Below are 17912 nucleotides of genomic sequence, written 5' to 3'. Positions count from 1 at the left end.
TATTTGGCATGTCCCAAACAAGGAAGGAGAATTCAATTTAGAGTGCCGAAACTAATCGACTGTGCCACAGGCTAGAGCCAGAATGGCTCTGCTGGTTCAGGGCGCAGGCGCGGTTTCCCTTATTTGGGTTTGTTTCGTGGCAGCCGGAACCGTTGGTACAGGTCGGCATGCAAAAATGCCAGGACTTCCTCCAACGAAGAAAATGACCCAGAACCAGCACAAAGAGCCAGGGAGAACCTTCTCGAACTTTCGCAGGATTAAAACATACGTATTCCTGGCATGATCCACAACGGTGCCATTTTGGATATAAATATGATGCTGAAGAATCCCGTCTGAGTGAGTTTTACATCTTCCAGAGAAGTACACCGGGTTATTATTTTTTTAATGGAAACCTCCAAAGCTTTTAAGGCAGACCTCCTGAATTTGGGCTTCTAGAACCTCCGCGGTATTAAAATGTACTTACTCCCGGGCCTAAAGTCAACCGGCACCATTTTGGCCGTAACGATGACGCCGTTACACGCGTGTTCGATACGCGACGCGGGCTGCAATAACGAGGGGATTTAAGAGGCGGGGGGCGCTCGAGACATCCGTCAATACGCCGTCACGCCGCAATCGGTGTCACCATTAAGATCTGAATGATCCATCAGCCTATCGAGTACACGGCGCTACACCAGCCGGAACGTCGATAATATTAGCTCAATAGCCGCAATGCTGCAGAACGGATATCCACCTAATAGTTCCCATGAAAAAAATAAAATAAAATGAGACGGTAAGCAGATTCAAAAGCATTCCATAGCACATATTTTTAACGGGGGAAAAAAAAAACCTAAAAAATGGCTCCTATCGAAAGAGGAAAGGGGAGGACTGGGTTGAGCCCTCTGCTCTGTATTCCAGCGAATGTGTGTCTAAGTGAGTTTTTATCTATGGGCGGGTTTCCAAGGTCACCGGCCGTCAGTGTGAATCAAATCAGCCGGACCGCAGACCGCCCCTTGAGGAACGTTTTCGGCGAGAAGAATGCCGGGGCGCGAGGGGGGGGGGGGATTGTTTATGACTCCGCCGGGGCGAACGCACTCAATGTCACCCTCGCCCACGCGACCCCCCCTGTCCGCCCCCCCCCCGTCCCCGGTCCCCCGTCCCACCCCAATCTCCGCGGAAACGGCGGCTGAGGGGAAAATGATCCCCTTTAATTCGCTCTAAAACCAGATGCCATTACGCTATTGATCAAAGTGACGCTCGCGCCCCTGTAATACTCTGGGCCCAACACGCTTGATTAGGATTCCAGCTACTTTAATGGAAAAACGCAGGGCTCCATTTCCAGCCCGAATAGAGAGCGTGCGGTTGTGTGTGAGAGAGTGTGTGAGTGTGTGTGTGTGTGTGTGTGTGTGTGTGTCTGTGTGTGTGTGTGTGTGTGTGTGGTCGGGCCCTGAATGGGGTCGTCAAAGCGAAACAACATAAAAGCCCTTTCTAATCTCCCGGTCTCGTCCCGCGCCCGGGCACCTGACACATCAAGGTTGTCGGAGGGCGACGCCACTTCATCTGCATCGAGAAAGGGGGCTTTTTATTCGCCCGCCGGGCCCCTCGGTTCCAGCGCCGAGGAGAACCGGGGCTCCGACGACGCCCGGGAAACAAGTCGGAGGATTCCAGACGCTTAAGAACCGTTCCACGACGAAAGCGCTCCAAACTAGCCTTTTATCGGCCGCTCGACAGGCGGCGGTTTTGAAGGCGAGACGAGGCGAACGTCGCCGGCGTTTTTTCCGGGTTTTTCCGCTCCGTGCGGGTTTGCTAAGAGCAGCGGACGCCAGGCGGACCCGCTCAGAGAGCAGAACGCAGAGAAACGGCCTTCAAACGCAGCGTGTGTGTGCGTCACCGGCCGGGGACTCCCAGTGTAACGCGCGAGAACCGGCTCCATCCGGAAGCGCGCGACGGATTAAAAGGTTTTACAAATTACTCTGCCAGTCTCGGATAGATTATGATTCACACGGCAAACTTGCGGGACTCGGGAAAAGAGATTTTCGGGGCGGAGGAGGAGGGGGGGGGGGGGGGGAGGTTGTACAGCACGGGATAGACGATGGCTCAGCGCCAAACAGAAAAGCTCAAAAATAAAAAATAAACAATTTGTGTTCTTCAGAACAATATTAAGAAAATGGTTGGCATTTATATAGCACCTTTATCCAAAGCGCTGTACAATTGATGCTTCTCATTCACCCATTCATACACACTCACACACCGACGGCGATTGGCTGCCATGCAAGGCCCCGACCAGCTCGTCTGGAGCATTTGGGGGTTAGGTGTCTTGCTCAGGGACACTTCGACACAGCCCAGGCGGGGGATCGAACCGCCAACCCTCCGACTGCCAGACGACTGCTCTTACTGCCTGAGCCATCACGCCCCACAGAAAGAAAAAACCCAAACATCCATCTCTGTGGGTTTTCATGTCTTCCTGAGAAGTATTGGTATTTTATGGAGGCTTAAACGCACAATGCGACCCTAAACCCTTTAAGGGAGTAACCAGCTACTACTGAGTTAATCAGAAGAGCTCTGTTTAATTAATGATGTACAAATACTTTGTTAACAACGACATTAGTTACTGCCAATTCATATTGGAATGAATAAGTCAATGTATTTGTTAACGGTTAACCAATTATAAGTTCATCCGATGGCTTGCCCACGTATAAATATTCATGTAACAAAAAACGTTAGTTGGCAACAAATCCATGAACTAATGAAAAGTCAATTCTATGCTTATTTAATGTATTGGCCCATCATTAATTCATGCGAACAGCTGCATCAGTTAATGTAAATTCATGCGCTTTGTTGTAAAGGGCGGCCGGTCTTTAGGTCAAGCGGTCCTCAGTGCTGAGTGGACGTTGGCCACAGACGCTGGGCGTCTTGGAGAAGAGGGGGCCGGTAAATTTTCGCTCGAGCTCCGACACGGGCGCTGCCCTCGGCCACCGAGACGCATCAGACCGCAGGGGCGGGACGCGGCCCCTTTTTAAAGAACCTCAGATCCACCCACCCTGACCCCAATTTCCAGGAGAGATTGCGTTCGGCGATCTCGCAGCACTGCGGGAAAAACCGCACCCTGTCGGAGTCAGAAACTCCCCGCTTCCTTGAAAGGGATCTCTCGCCCGGAACGCGGGAAGTCACTCCCGTAAGACGCCGAGGAGCAGCGGGGGCCCTTCTGCTGAGGGGGCCCACTCAGACGAGCCGAAATTAAACGCGCTCCGCGTTCCACGGGGTCCTGGGACCCCGCGAGAATCCAGGACCCGGAACGGTTAGCCGTATCTCGGAGAAACGGTCCCAGGAGAGCGCACCGAAAATGACCACTGCAGAGAAAACGGTCACGTCAGGGATTTACTGCACCGTTGTGTGAGCGCGAGAGAGGATCACCTCCAAACCTCTCCCACCCTCCCCCCAACAACTAGCGGACGCCAACTGCAGAAAGTCTGCGCTAAACATTTTTGTTGTATATTTTCTACAGTTCGGGAATAATTCATGAGCGCTTCTTGAGGAATGGGAGGGGGGGGGGGGGGAGTGGGGATTTAAGAACTGAGAATTTCACTTTGTCAGATCCTTTAGCCTACATCTTTTTTTGTTGTTGTTTGTTTGTGTTTTTTCGAGTGAGGTTTAAGAAATCCGCACTCGTGTTTTCATAAGGCCGATTGGTGCTGGCGCGGTTGTCGTGAATTATTCATGAACGTTCTCAAACTCCAAAGACAACACGTGCGCACGGAGCACAGGTTACCTCCTATATCGGCGGTGAGGGCGGTTCAGTTGCGTTTTGATTTGATTGGTTCACCTTTTTTTCCAGAGCACCGGTTAAGTTTGCTTGCAGCACGTCATACATTTCATTGTGAAATGCCTCCCTCCAGGGAAAACAACAAGAGAAGGGACAGTGTTACAGTGGAAGGGACCTCAGCGCCGGCCGGTAACACGGAGGGGCGACATGGCTAAGGCAGTAAGAGCAGTCGTCTCATTGGCTCAGGCAGTAAGAGCAGTCATCTGGCAGTCTGAGGGTTGCCGGTTCGATCCCCTGCCCGGGCTGTGTCGAAGTGTCCCTGAGCAAGACACCTAACCACCAAAATGCTCCTGACGGAGCTGGTCGGTGCCTTGCATGGCAGCCAATCGCCGTCGGTGTGTGAGTGTGTGTATGAATGGGTGAATGAGAAGCATCAATTGTACAGCGCTTTGGATAAAGGCGCTATATAAATGCCTGCCATTTACCATTTACAGAGGCCACGCACGGCTCTCGTTCGCCCCCCCCGGGTAGCTCTGGCTCAGCCAATCGCATAAGCCGAACCTGCGCCACAGGAGGGCGCCTAGCGGCTGGAAACGCAAGCGAACGTCGTGAAAAGCGCCCGGGACAAACCCCGCCCGGGAGACCCACAGCCACGTGTTCCACGCGCGCCCGATTCATCACGCGAGCGATAAACGCCTGAATGATTCTCTCATTGACCTTTACCGTAACGCCGGCCCCCCTCCGGAGGAGCACTAGCGCGCGCATTAGCATACGAACAGCGTGCACTCCCGCGCGGACGGGGTTAAAGCCTCCCGCCGGCAATAAACAAACTAATAACATACAAAACATCTCTTTAAATGACTTCTTCTAAATGACCGCAATAACGGTCGGTTGGTCGCGGGGGGTAGTTAAGCCGTCGCTAGCTTAGCGCTTCGGCGATACGAAACAGTTTACACGCAGGAGCCTGACGGAGCGCTTCGATTGAGCTGCAGGAATAATACAGGCCATTACCGTGTGAACGCTTCACTGCTCAGGTTCGGAGCCGTTCGGCGCGTTAAACCTTAACGTACAGCACCTCTAATGCCGCCACCTAACATCCGAACGGCTCTAAACTCGGCGCAGATGCAGATTTATTCAATCATATTTGGTTTATGCGTCTTGCCGGCGCGCACTGGGTCGTAACGGGGTCCTATAAACGGGCGCGCCGTAGCAACGCCGTCGACGTCTTTGCTGAGACAAGCAGAAGCGGATAACGTATATTACCCGCGCCCCGTTTCGGTCTTAAATAAAGACTCTTAAAAGGTGACGTTTTTAAGCCCTTCATTCAGCACCTGTCCCAGACGGACCGGATCCGCTCCAGACTTGAGTTTTGGGTTGAGTTACGGTCTGAAAGTCGCGGCGGTCCTCCGAACCAGGAGAAACCCGTCTCAAATCACACCGCACAATCATAAACACCGACTGATCGATGGAGGAATACTCAATAGACGCTAAATTAGGGAAAAACTGGATAGTCACTGGATCCCTCGAGAGATGCAAAAGTGACAAAATACAAGACGCAGGCTCACTGAGAGTGCGGCCATTTTAGATCAGGGGTCTGTAATCCAGGTCCTGGAGAGCTACAGGGTCTGCTGGTTTTCACTGTTACTCTGCATCAGTGAGAGCAGTTGATTACACAGTTACAATGTGTAGTTCCCCTGCCATGTACACAGACCCGGGGCTGAGGCACCTGGAGGGTTGGTGATTCAAACCCCAGGGTAGCCACGATGAGATCTGCCCCGCTGTTGGGCCCTTGTGTAATGCAGGGTTAAGGGCGAGTGTCCCCCTGCTTAGTCTAGTCAACTGTAAGTCACTTTGTATGAAAGAATCAGCGAGATAATGTAGAATATGTGCATGAAAGGACCAGCATACCTTCTTCCCGATGAGCTTCTTCCTCATGAACTCTCGGGCCTCAAACATGTATGGGATGTCATACAGGGGGCGGAACCTCTTATCCTTATCCCTGTTCTTCTCCTGTGTGAGAGAGAGAGAGGGGGAGAGAGAGGGAGGGGGGGGAGAGAGAGAGAGAGAGAGAGGGGGAGAGGGGGGGAGGGAGGGGGGAGAGAGGGAGAGAGGGGGAGAGGAGAGAGAGAGAGAGAGAGAGAGAGAGAGAGAGAGAGAGGGGGGAGAGGGGGGAGAGGGGGGAGAGAGAGAGAGAGGGAGGGAGGGAGAGAGAGGGAGAGAGAGGGAGAGAGAAAGGGGGAAGGAGAGGGGGGAGCGAGAGGGGGGGAGAGATGGGAGGGAGAGAGGGAGAGAGAGGGAGAGAGAGGGAGAGAGAGGGAGCGAGAGGGGGGGAGAGATGGGAGGGAGAGAGGGAGAGAGAGGGGAGAGAGAGAGGGGAGAGAGAGGGGAGAGAGGGAGAGAGAGAGAGAGAGGGGTGGGGGGAGAAGAGGGATGAACATATTAATCAACAGTACTGCAGCACAGCGGAGCGGGCCTTGGAGGGCCCTGGTGTTTATGTGCCGTGGCTGTAAACAGGGATCCTCCGCAGACTCCCATCCCGGGCCCACTGTCCTACATTCCGCTCAGACCCCTCTCTCCCTCGTCCACACGTTTATTCATCATCCTCCCCGCGACGCAGGGAATCTCACTAACACCCGGCTCTCCCTCCCGCCCCTGCCCACCGCCGCAGTGACCCGGGCGTACGCGCACGGCCGTAAACGCGCGTCTCTCACGCCGCCCGCGTTATTCTCAGCGCCGGTTCTGCGGCGAGGTCCGATCGCGGCCGTGCCCTTCCCCCCCCCCCGCAACACCTCGCAACACGTCCAGACGGATTAAAAAGGTCGCGGATCCCTTTTTCTGCCGCCACGCGATCTCTGCGACACCTCCGATTTCAGCTCAGGAGTCAAGAACATAAAACGGAATAAATAAAAAAGCATATCGTGGACGCATTCTAAACGTACTTTCATGGCCACTCCCTGTTCATCATTTTTCCCCTCCATTTATGCAAAAAACCTTCTGTGGAGGAAAGAAAGACGGTAAACAACACTCAAAGCGCAGAAACACGGTACGGGGGAGACGGGTTTGAACCATTTCGCTGCTTTACCTTGACAAGGGGGAGGGGTTCTTAGCATACGAGGGGGAGGTGAGCTTCTCTACTCGACGAGGGAAAGAGGAGTCGATTCACAGCACGTTTACAGTCGAGCGGCGTACCGACGGGCCTGGTCTAGAAGCTTCCGCCCTCAACGTTCCCCGTTATAACGGAGAACTCCTCGCAGGAGAACATCGCCGACTCAAAAAAGTTTATGCCTAACCCTAACAAAGACGAATGCAAACCTGTCACAGCTCCGTTTTACCGCGGGGGTTTATTTTGGCGCATTTCCGCGGCGTTAGAAGCGAGCGCCTGCTGAATCGGCCCCCGAGCAGAACGGCGCTCGCCGCCCAAGACAAGGGAAGGTCACCAGGACCGGTGATTACATCAGTCAGGCTCTTAAGAGCGTGTCCTCGCCCGTGCGGGAGGGGAGAGTGTAAAGAGACCGTTGTGCGGGCCGTCGGACCGTGCGCCCGTACGTCAACAGCGTCGCCGCGGAGAGCGGAGCGGTTAAACTCGACCTCCGGGGGTAAATAAAGAGAGACGGGAGAGAGAGAGAGAGAGAGAGAGAGACGGAGAATAGAAAAGTCATTATTCCGCACGTCGTGAGTGAAAAGGCGAGAGGCGGGCGGGGTTCACGGTCGCCCCGGCGTTAGCGGTTAGCGGTGACCTTCGCGTTCGTGGCGTTGGAGCGGAGAGCTTGACGGTTATGGGCTACAGGCCACACGATACACCGCATATTTCTCCTCGTCGAGACGTGAACACGCCAGATAAACACGTCGCAAAACACCACTTGAGCTGCAATGAATAGTTTGCATTTATATAGATGTTCTGTTACATTCATTGGCTGTTTGTTCGCAATTTCTTCGATAAAAACATGTTATTTTTCGTCTTTGCCCTTATGTTAGTGTTCGTCCCCATTTTAGTCTTTTATCTGTACTGCTTTTAATGTTTTGGCATTATTATAAGTTAAATGCTTCTGGAATTCTTGTTTTAACTTTAAACAACAGGGGTTGCAAATTAGCCATGGCTAGAAACCTGTATGCATGGCATCTACTTTGTATTTTATATATAAAGCAATGTTGTATCCATTTTTCCTTGTTAAAGAAACAAATTAAAGAAAAAATCTTTAGCAAAAAATGCATCGAATTTCTTTTTTTTTTTTTTTTTAGTGGGCCTGAATGAATTGTCTGGGGTCTATATCCACAGTGCACCTAAAGCAGAAAGACCATTAGAGTCGCGAACACCTCGATATCAGTTTATTTATCGCAAGTTATATCGTCAACGACTCAACAACGTTATCGCTTATTTTCCTCATATCGGTCAGACAGATAAGACTATTCCCCAGTGCCTTTTTAACACGCGTTTATGAAGTCATACACATCGGAGATGAATATTTATGAAAAAATTAAATCGGCGCTCTATCAATACGGCCCGAATGCGGAGCTTTTATCCGCTGAAACCGAAGCCACGGGACCGGTCCCGAGCCGGCTTTATGAGCGCCATTCGCCCGTTATCTGAAACAAACGCCGAAAACAAACAAATCATCAAGTGCAATTTGCAGCATAAATAACGGCGTCGGACAAGCCCCATATCTGCCTGGCAGAGGCAATTTGAAACACTTAAATCACCAGCCGGCTAATCTGCCATGCACTGTTTAGTACCTTCTGCATATGTGCAGCAACTATAAGCCAAGCCCTATATTTACAGTGTACGACTGCAACATCTGTGTGTGTGTGTGTGTGTGTGTGTGTGTGTACAGTATGAGTCTGCTTCTCTCTCTAATAAGAGCAAAACTGAGAGGGCGAGACAGAGAGACACACGAAAACACACTCACACACACACACACTCACACACACACACACTCACACACACTCACACACTCACACACTCACACACTCACACACACAGCAGAAGGGGTCACAGAGAGGCAGGAGCGAGGGCCTGCAGTGACAGGACGTCCTGTTTCAGTCCCCGCTCTGCCCCCTGAGGTCAGCACACAGTCAGCGTGACGTAGACGCGCCCGGCTTAAAATAAGCCCGAGAGGCAGTGAACCCGCACAGACACCCTTACGCACACACACTCACAGTCACACAGACACCCTGACGCACAGACACACACAGACACACAGACACCCTGACGCACACACACTCACAGTCACACACTCACAGAGCGAGTCCCAACACACACACACACACACACACACACACACCCTTACGCAGACACTCACAGTCACACACTCAGAGCGAGTCCAACACACACACTCACACACGCATGGCTCTCCTGAAAGAGCGCAGTGAATCCACACACACACACACACACACACGGCTCTCCTGACAGAGCGCGGTGAATCCTCACACACACACACACACACACACACACACACACACACACACACACACACACACACACACACACACACACACACACACACACACACACACACACACACACACACACACACGGCTCTCCTGAAAGAGCGCGGTGAATCCTCACACACACAGTGAGCACTCACACAGGCCACATCATATCAGCGTGTGCGGAAACGTTCCTGACACACCGCTGCATGTGCGAATGACTGCCAATGCAGGCCTTTTTAAATCATCAGAAACACAAAGCAAACAGCTTGGGCTCTGTTTTAAAAATAAGACCTTCATTCTCTGCCGGTCCCTGGAGGATTTGGGTTTATATTTTTCTTTCAGAAAAAAAAAAGACGAGAGCTTTTGCAAGCGATGCACATTCCTCACCAGCTCGTCCCTGTTTTGTGCTTTTCGTAGCAGTTCTCACACCCGCTCCACTTGGTGTGTGTGTGTGGGGGGGGGGGGAAGGGGGGCGACAAAAGGAGCGCCATCGTGCTCGAAAATCTAAGTGTTCGTGTGTCACACACACACACACACACACACACACACACACACACACACACACCTGTCCAGACACCTGGCGCAGCGTACGACAGACCGAGCCACGGTTTGGTTCCGCGGGACGTCAGCGACTCTGCTGAACTCAACGTCTCCTTGGAGGCCGGCACGGTAATCGATTCGACGTTGTCACCGAACGCCCGGTATTTACAGCCACCCCGTCACAAAGCCCCTTCTCGCTGGTACTCACACACACACACACACACACACACACACACACACGTTGTGTAAACGTGTGGCGCGCGCACGCTTTGCTAAACCACGTGAATCCACGACGGCGGGAGGTGAACCTTGCGGTTTGGCGAAGGTCTGGCATTCCGCTGTTAAAAGCGTTTTAGCGGGAGGATGAGAACAGCGATGCGTTGGCCTCTGCCTTCGTTCATCAAGTCATTTCATCCCGTGAGGAACCTCGTCCTCAAATCAGTGCGGCAGCAAAGGACAGGAAGTGGAACACTTACCAGTACAGGGCTAAGAGGCTACAGCACATACAGTACTGTGCACAAGTCTTTATAACAGTCTGTACAGATATTATTCTTTCAAAAATAATTCAGTAAATAATTTACATTAACATTACATTTTAGTCATTTGGGAGAATAGTTCAAAACTGAATCAAATCACAATTTTTTGTGACCACCCTTCGGTGTTAAAATTGCATCACAGCCACCGCTGTCCTGCAGTTCTATAAGACAATCAGCAGGGAGGTTGTTCCAAGCATGTTGGAGAACTTGCCACAGTTCTTCTACAGACTTTGGTTAGCTCCTTGCTTCTGATCTCAGACAGCCTTGATCAAGTTTTTATGTAAAAACTAGTCAATTGCTTACAGTAGTGTTGCTTTTTTTAAATGAAATACAAAAATGTCTGTGTAAAATTGAGTCTTTTGGAAAATGAATATGTGGAAATCTCAAATGTGTTCTTTCATACCAACACACACAAAAAAATAAACATGTATAATAAAAGTCTAGGGTGCCTAAGACTTCTGCACAGTACCGTATCAGGCACAGCACTTCACATACGGACAAAACCCAAACTGAATAAAAAAAGACAGTCAGCACAGTGTCCACACGGAATGGCGGCAGCCATTTTGTCCCCATAAACAGGTTGTGTGTGAGGTGGGCTGGAGCTCCTGGCGGCTCGGCTCCCACGCGGCGCAGAGGCAGCTGAAACAGGGCCAGACGCGTGCCAGCAGCCGGGTCGGCGCCAGCGGCAGGATCCGGGGTCCGGGGCGGACAGGGAGAACGGAGCCCCGGCCCTCAGACGGCGCCCTGGCAGAGCACGGCGGAGGAGTGCTGACTGCGCGCGAGGGGCCCGCTCGCCTCCGCCCCGCCCCGAGATTTACCGCCGGCCGCGGAGAGCGCCGGATAGACTGCGGACCGGGTTATGAATAAATGCAGCGTCTTAACGCGGACGGAGAGAGGAGCCAGGGAGCGCAGGGCTGCCAGCCGGGCCGGCCGGCCAATCCACTTTACGCTGAGACGAATCTGGCACGGGTTCCTGACTGTCCGTCACTAATGCCTGGGTCCCTGGCCTTATAGCCAGGGACCCCCCTCCTGGCATGCACGGACCCCACCCAGCTGAGTGAACACAACACGCTTACTGACTGCATTCCACAAGAGCAGATGTGACGCTACCAAGTCAGAAAAAGTGTCAAATGCCGAGGAATGTGCTGTGTCAAAGAGGGGTGTGTGTGTGTGTGTGTGTGTGTGTGTGTGTGTGAGTGTGTGAGTGTGTGAGTGTGTGAGTGTGTGAGTGTGTGTGTGAGTGTGTGTGTGTGAGTGTGTGTGTGTGAGTGTGTGTGTGTGAGTGTGAGTGTGTGTGTGTGTGTGTGAGAGTGTGTGTGAGTGTGTGAGAGAGGGACTGCATTGTTATGCATGTGTGTGACTGCATGGGTGTGTGCGTGCATGTTTGAGAGAGTGAGAGAGTGTGTGAGAGAACGTACGTGTGTGTGTGTGCGCGTGTGTGTGTGTGTGTGTATGTGCGCGTGTGCATGCGTTTCACTTGTTGTGAGAACTGAGCGTTACAACTTCAGCTACAGGAACAAAAGTCAAAAGCGTTGTCCGCCCTCCCCCGAAAAGTGTGGGCGCGGTTAATGAAGACTGCGGTGGAGGTCTCTGGGGGGGGGTGAGGGGAGAAGGGGGCCCTCGTTAGCCGGTCTCGTTAGCTGCTGGTGATTAATGGCGCGGGGGCGAGGGCGACACCGAGGCGGGACACCAAACACCCCCAACGGCGCCCGACACCTCCAGACCACACGAGCCACGGCTCACCAGCCTGCATCTGGAGCGCAGAGCGCCGTCAATCCAAGCCGTCTCTGAGCACACAATCCCCCGCTAAGGTATTAGCGCCGACTTATCTCCAAATTCCCGATCATATATCTTTCTATCTTTCCTTCTTTCTTTTTTTTACATGACAAATGGACTCTGAATTAGCGACTTGGATCACTTCCCGGAGATTGGTGAATTGGCATTCGTTTCAGGACTCCATTACAGGTTGAGAACAGTTTTCCGATTGGATATCTGGACTCAACGAGGCCCGTGAAGATTAAACTACTGGGCTCTTAAAGAACACACCCCACGTCTGGAGCGACTTTAGGTACTCTCTAAAGCACGGGTCCTCAAAACCAAACAATCCTTCCTCCCAGGTAATTAGCTTAACAATTAGTGCTACCGATTGGCCAGACTGGCTTTACTGGCTTCTGTGTTTTTTTTAGAGGAACAGGGGTCAAAAGCTTAGGCTCCCACATCCACAAGTGTGACATTACTGTACAGCCAATGGACGCAGCAGGTCCAGGTTTGAGTAAGTAAACGGAGTGGACTTCCGCGGTGGAGGGGCCGTGTTGGTTTGTCTCCAGGTAATTAAGCGGGAACGAGCCACAAGCCCCGGGGTGTTTCCTCATCCAAAGCCCAGCACAAAGCCAGCAGAAACCCTGCAGGATGACGGACAACTTCCTTATACTGAATACAGTCTCTCTCCCCCCCCACGTAGAGCTGCCTTTCAGCTGTTTAATTAATGGCTCTGCACAACAGCACAAGTACAGAGTCATGAATTAACATGAACCTGAAGGGCTCGGGATGGAGGGATGGGGAAGGGGTGGGTGTGTGCGTGTGTGTGTGTGAGAGAGAGTGTGTGTGTGTGTGTGTGTGTGTGTGTGAGAACGGCCCTGCGGAGATGAAAGGAATCACCGGTTTTCCTTGTGAGCCCCCCTTCCCCCCCCCCATCATTCCACACGCCACAGGCGGTGTCATTGTTTGCTCACTCCATACGACCGCACTTTCACCGACCCCATTAACCCCCGCTCGCCTCCGTGTGTGAAACGGGGTGTGTGTGTGTGTGTGCGTGTGTGTGTGTGTATGTGTGTGTTCAGTGTTTACAATTCCGACGAGGCTACAGTCTACAGTTGCTCCGGGACACGTTCGGTTAATGGAGGCTCGTGGAGCACTCCGGAACGTTCCGACACAAGGGAGGCGACATCGCATTGCGTTTCCGCGGTGACCGGGAGGTCGAGAACTCTTGACCTTTGCGTACGCGAAAGAAATGACGCACGTGTGGCTAAAAGGCCCGGAATGATGATCGCGCGGGAGGGAAAACAACAAGGGGGGGGGGGGGGGGGGGAGAGGACTCCAGAGCTGACCAAACGTGGCAACAGTGAAGCCAAATGGTCGACAGTCAAAGCCCCATCTTTTAAACAAGGCTGCAGAAATAAATGACTTCAGCATTAAAGGCAATCATGAGCAGGCCAGGAGAAAATGACTGCATGACTCACAATGGGCGACAAACAGCGGTGGAGAACACTGCCCCGAACATCCACCCATTTCCTTTATGAATTTAATTTTTCGCTTCTTTTGGAATAACCTCCTCCTGAACCTCGCCGGGAGCACCCCTCCCGCGGAGAGCGGAGCCGAAGCGGTCGTTTCCCGGGAGGAAGCGGCGGGGCTCGAACTCTCCGACCCCACGCTACACGACCGAGTCACCGCGGGCGCTGCAGTCCCCACGCTCCGCTCCGATCCGGAAATGACACAACAACACGAGGGAGGGGCCCGGGGAGGACGCGTCGTTCCCCGCGTTCACTCCGCGGAACGCCGGAACGTCGGGAACGCCGCTCCGGGTTAATAAACTCCAGGTGCTGCTCGTTATCCCGCCGTTCCGGCTTTTTTCCGACGCGGATCTGGCAGGTGCTGCTGGGAGACAGCGTAGCGCGAATCCTCCGGTGGCCAACAGCTAGCTCAGACAGTGGGGAGCGTTCTCACCGAGAGATCTCAATGCCCAAGAAAGCCGGTATGCGCACAGTACAAATTAGTGCAGGGAATATAAAGTGTGTGTGTGTGTGTGTGTGTGTGTGTGTGTGTGTGCGCAGGTGTGCACAGACACATGTGTAGACACAAACACACAATCCTCCACACGCACACATTACACAAACTGCAAAAGAATGTGCTCCCAATATATCCTGGTTCATGTACCAGAGAAGAAAACAGAGTGGCAAGCCCCTTCCCTAACTGGGCGGACTCTATGGTTACAGGGGAGGAGAGGGCGGGGGCAGTTACTGGGTTCACCGGTCCGTCTCCTCATTGGCCACCCACCGAAGGACCGCGGACCGGGGCAAACTCCCGCGGTCGCCGGGGCAACCCGCTCAAACCGCCGGCCTGAAACACGCCAGACGCCACGGCCGCAGCGAGGGAGACGCGGCCCGTCCAAACGCATCCGCTACGCGGAAAAGAGACGAGGCGGGAGCCCAAACAGGGCGCAGGGGCGGGAGACAACGGAGCAGGGCTGTCACCGCTCCGGAAACGCCGGATCATCAAACAAACTTCCCCAAAATTACCCCTCGCCAACGTCTCTAACCAACGCGGGATACAACATTTCTCCCACCGCTGGCTTTCCGGTCATTACCGACTGAATCTCGTCACCAAATTGCAGGCATCTGCAGAACAATGCTCAAATTTACACATCAGGTCCAAGGTCACAAAGACAGCTAAAAAGAAATCTAATAAATATGGACTCAGTATGGAGGGAGGGGAGGAAATTATAAATAAACGGGCCCAACATAAAGTTAACCAATGAGACGACATCTCACGACTTGTCACGATGCAACTCAATCACGACTGGCTCATTCCCCTGTCAATCACGCGCCCAGGAGGGGTGAGCGATGCGGCTGAAATTAGCAGTCCCTCCACTTCCTGAAGGAGGCGGGAGGAGCAGGGGAGGGGGGCAGCCGTCACACTTAATTTCTGTAATGGCCACCGCGCATCTGGGCCTGGAGGCCCTCCAACCGCCCAGAGCCCCACGGTGACAAAATGGCGGGTTGGGCGGGTGGGTGTTTTAAAGATAGAGCTCACAGATCGAGAGTCCATTTTAAAGACCAGCCGGGTTGTTGTTGTTGTGTGTGTGTTCTGGGTTAAAGGGAAAGGTCTATATGCGTGGTGCGTGTGCGTGTGTGTGTGTGTGTGTGTGTGTGTGTGTGTGTGTGTGTTGTGGTTTAAAGGGATCGTACGTGTGGTGTGTGTGTGGTGGTTTAAAGGGACTGTACGTGTGGTGTGTGTGTGGTGGTTTAAAGGGACCGTATGCGTGGTGTGTGTGTGTGTGTGTGTGTGTGGTGGTTTAAAGGGACTGTATGCGTGGTGAGTGAGTGAGTGAGTGAGTGTGTGTGTGTGTGTGTGTGTGTGTGTGTGTGTGGTGGTTTAAAGGGACCGTATGCGTGGTGTGTGAGTGTGTGTGTGTGTGTGTGTGTGTGTGTGTGTGTGTGTGTGTGTGTGTGTGTGTGTGTGTGGTGGTTTAAAGGGACCGTATGCGTGGTGTGTGTGTGTGTGTGTGTGTGTGTGTGGTGGTTTAAAGGGACTGTACGTGTGGTGTGTGTGTGTGGTGGTTTAAAGGGGCCGTATGCGTGGTGAGTGTGTGTGTGTGTGTGTGTGTGTGTGTGTGTGGGGTGGTTTAAAGGGACCGTGTGCGTGGGGTGTGTTCTGGTTTAAAGGGAAAGGACGGTACACGGGGGGCGTTTAGCGCGTGGGTCAGGACTGCGCTTTAGGGTGCTGGAGGCGGTGAGGGGTGGGCGGAGCCAGGGGAGACAGGGTTGAGGATGATTGGCGGGGTGACCTGGAACACAGTTCCGCTCGATTAGAGTCACCTCGTGCAGAACTCACTTTGCATTTCCCACGGAAAAAAAAAGAGCTCCAAGAACTGTGAACACCGGCGGAGGTGGAATACATTTTAGGAACTTTCTTTTCGGATAGCTACACCTTAAAACCTCCTTCCTCACTCTCCTGCACAGAACAGAAGAAGGGTACAGCAGAAGGACTGTGAAAAGGCCTGACTTAGGAGGGCCACTGCCAGCTCTTTAGAGCGGACAGCCACCAGCCTGTCGGTCAGATGCGTCCGGTCGGGGACAGAAGCAGGCAGAAGAGGCCAGAACCTCACACAGACCTCACTTTTAAACCCCAAACTCCCCCCCCCAAAGGTGGAACAAGACCGCACCCAACCAGAACCCTTTTCCCTGGTTTAACCTTCAGCGCAGACGCCCTGTTCCGGAAGCTTCTTTCCCCCAAGCCAGATCACACAGGAAGGCAATGGGGCTGTACAGAGCCAGAGTGGCGCGTAAGACAGCCAATAAGAGCCGGGCTGTCAGCGGGAAGCTCGGCTGCGATTGGACGGATCGGCGTTGAACACCGACCGCAGGAACACCGCGGTGACGGGGTTAAAATCTCATATTCAGCGAAAAGACAGAGCAACACGGAAACACCGGGAGTCCAGTCACCCTCCTCCTTTCATTATTTCTTTATTCATTTGATTTCTTTTTATTATTTTTATTCTTTATTCTGACTCACGGGACGAGGTTTCAGAAACCCGGCACCGGGGGGGAAGAGGCGGGGGGGGGGCGGGGGGGGGTCTGCAGGCTGAGTCAGAGGTGAAGTGGGCCCGTCAGCCATCAGCGTTTTAACGAGGGGGACGGGAGGGGGGGCGGCAGGCAGGCCGGCGGTGAGTAAACCCGGTTAATTCTGACCGCAATTCAGCGGGGTTATTCACGCGTGAGGCACGCGCGGGAACCAGAACCCGGCGGTACCGTCGCCACGGGGACGCGGCGGGGCGGGGAGAGGCCTCGCTGTGAGACACGGAGACGCGCCGGCGTGTTTAACACCGAGCCCCACCGCAGAACCAATGCAAGTCAACGAGGCGCTGGCAAGAGAAATTAGCGCCAACACATTTAGCATAGTCAACTTAGGGGTGGGGGGGGTGGGGGGGGAGTGTTAATGCTCAGAAGATGAGTTTCCTTTTCGGTGTTTCTGCAAAGGGTAAGGCTGTATATTAATGCCGGTGCAGGGATGGCAGGGCTTTTTGATCTGCTTACATAACGGTCTCTGCGTGAGCGCTGATTCACCCCACCGACTGAGCCTCTTAGCTGCTGCATCGGCACGGTGTGTGTGTGTGTGTGTGTGTGTGTGTGTCAGCATCTGTGTGTCTGTGTGTGTGTGAGTGTGTGTCAGCATGTGTGTGTGTGTCAGCATGTGTGTGAGAGTCAGCATGTGTGTGAGAGTCAGCATGTGTGTGAGAGTCAGCATGTGTATGTGTGTCTGTGTGTGTGTGTGTGTGTGTGTCAGCATGTGTGTGTCTGTGTGTGTGTGTGTGTGTGTGTGTGTGTGTGTGTGTGTGTGTGAGTGTGTCAGCATGTGTGTGTGTCTGTGTGTGTGTGTGTGTGTGTATGTGCGTCAGCGTGCGTGTGTGTGTGTGCGTGTGTGTGCGCATCACCAAGCACAGTATGTGTGCATCAGTGTGTGTGTCTGAATGTGCGTCAGCAAGTGTGTGCATGAGAGAGAGAGGGAAAGAAGGAATAAACAGGGAAGGGAGGCAGAGAGAGGAAAGGGTGAGGAAGAGTGTGAGTGTGAAAAACAGAGGGAGAGAGAAAGAGAGAGGGGGGGAGGGAGGGAGGGAGAGAGAGGGTGAGAGGGGGTGAGAGTGATAAAAACAGAGGGAGAGAGAGTGATAAAAACAGAGGGAGAGAGAGAGTGAGAAAAACAGAGGGAGAGAGAAAGAGAGAGAGGGGGGAGGGAGAGAAAGAAACAGAGGGAGAAAGAGAGTGAGTAAAAGGCAGGGAAACGGAGAGGGAGAGAGGGAAAGGGAGAGAGAGCGAAAAACAGAGAGTGAGAAAAACAGAGGGAGAGGGAGAGAGAGAGCTAGGACGGCAAAGGACAGAAATACTCCCGACAGG

At 53.1% G+C, this 17912-nt stretch overlaps 1 protein-coding gene across 1 annotated transcript in view; it reads right to left on the bottom strand.

Moving 5' to 3' along the window:
• The window catches only part of snd1 (staphylococcal nuclease and tudor domain containing 1), a 237625-nt gene that overhangs the window by 188166 nt on the left and 31547 nt on the right, over positions 1-17912 (bottom strand). The window contains exon 11 of the mRNA XM_061229463.1: positions 5648-5749. Within this exon, the coding sequence (XP_061085447.1) occupies positions 5648-5749 (102 nt within the window). The remainder of the gene's footprint in view (positions 1-5647; positions 5750-17912) is intronic.

Source organism: Conger conger, chromosome 19, assembly GCF_963514075.1.
Source record: "Conger conger chromosome 19, fConCon1.1, whole genome shotgun sequence".
NCBI lineage: Eukaryota > Metazoa > Chordata > Actinopteri > Anguilliformes > Congridae > Conger > Conger conger.
This window is presented reverse-complemented; position numbering and strand designations above follow the sequence as displayed.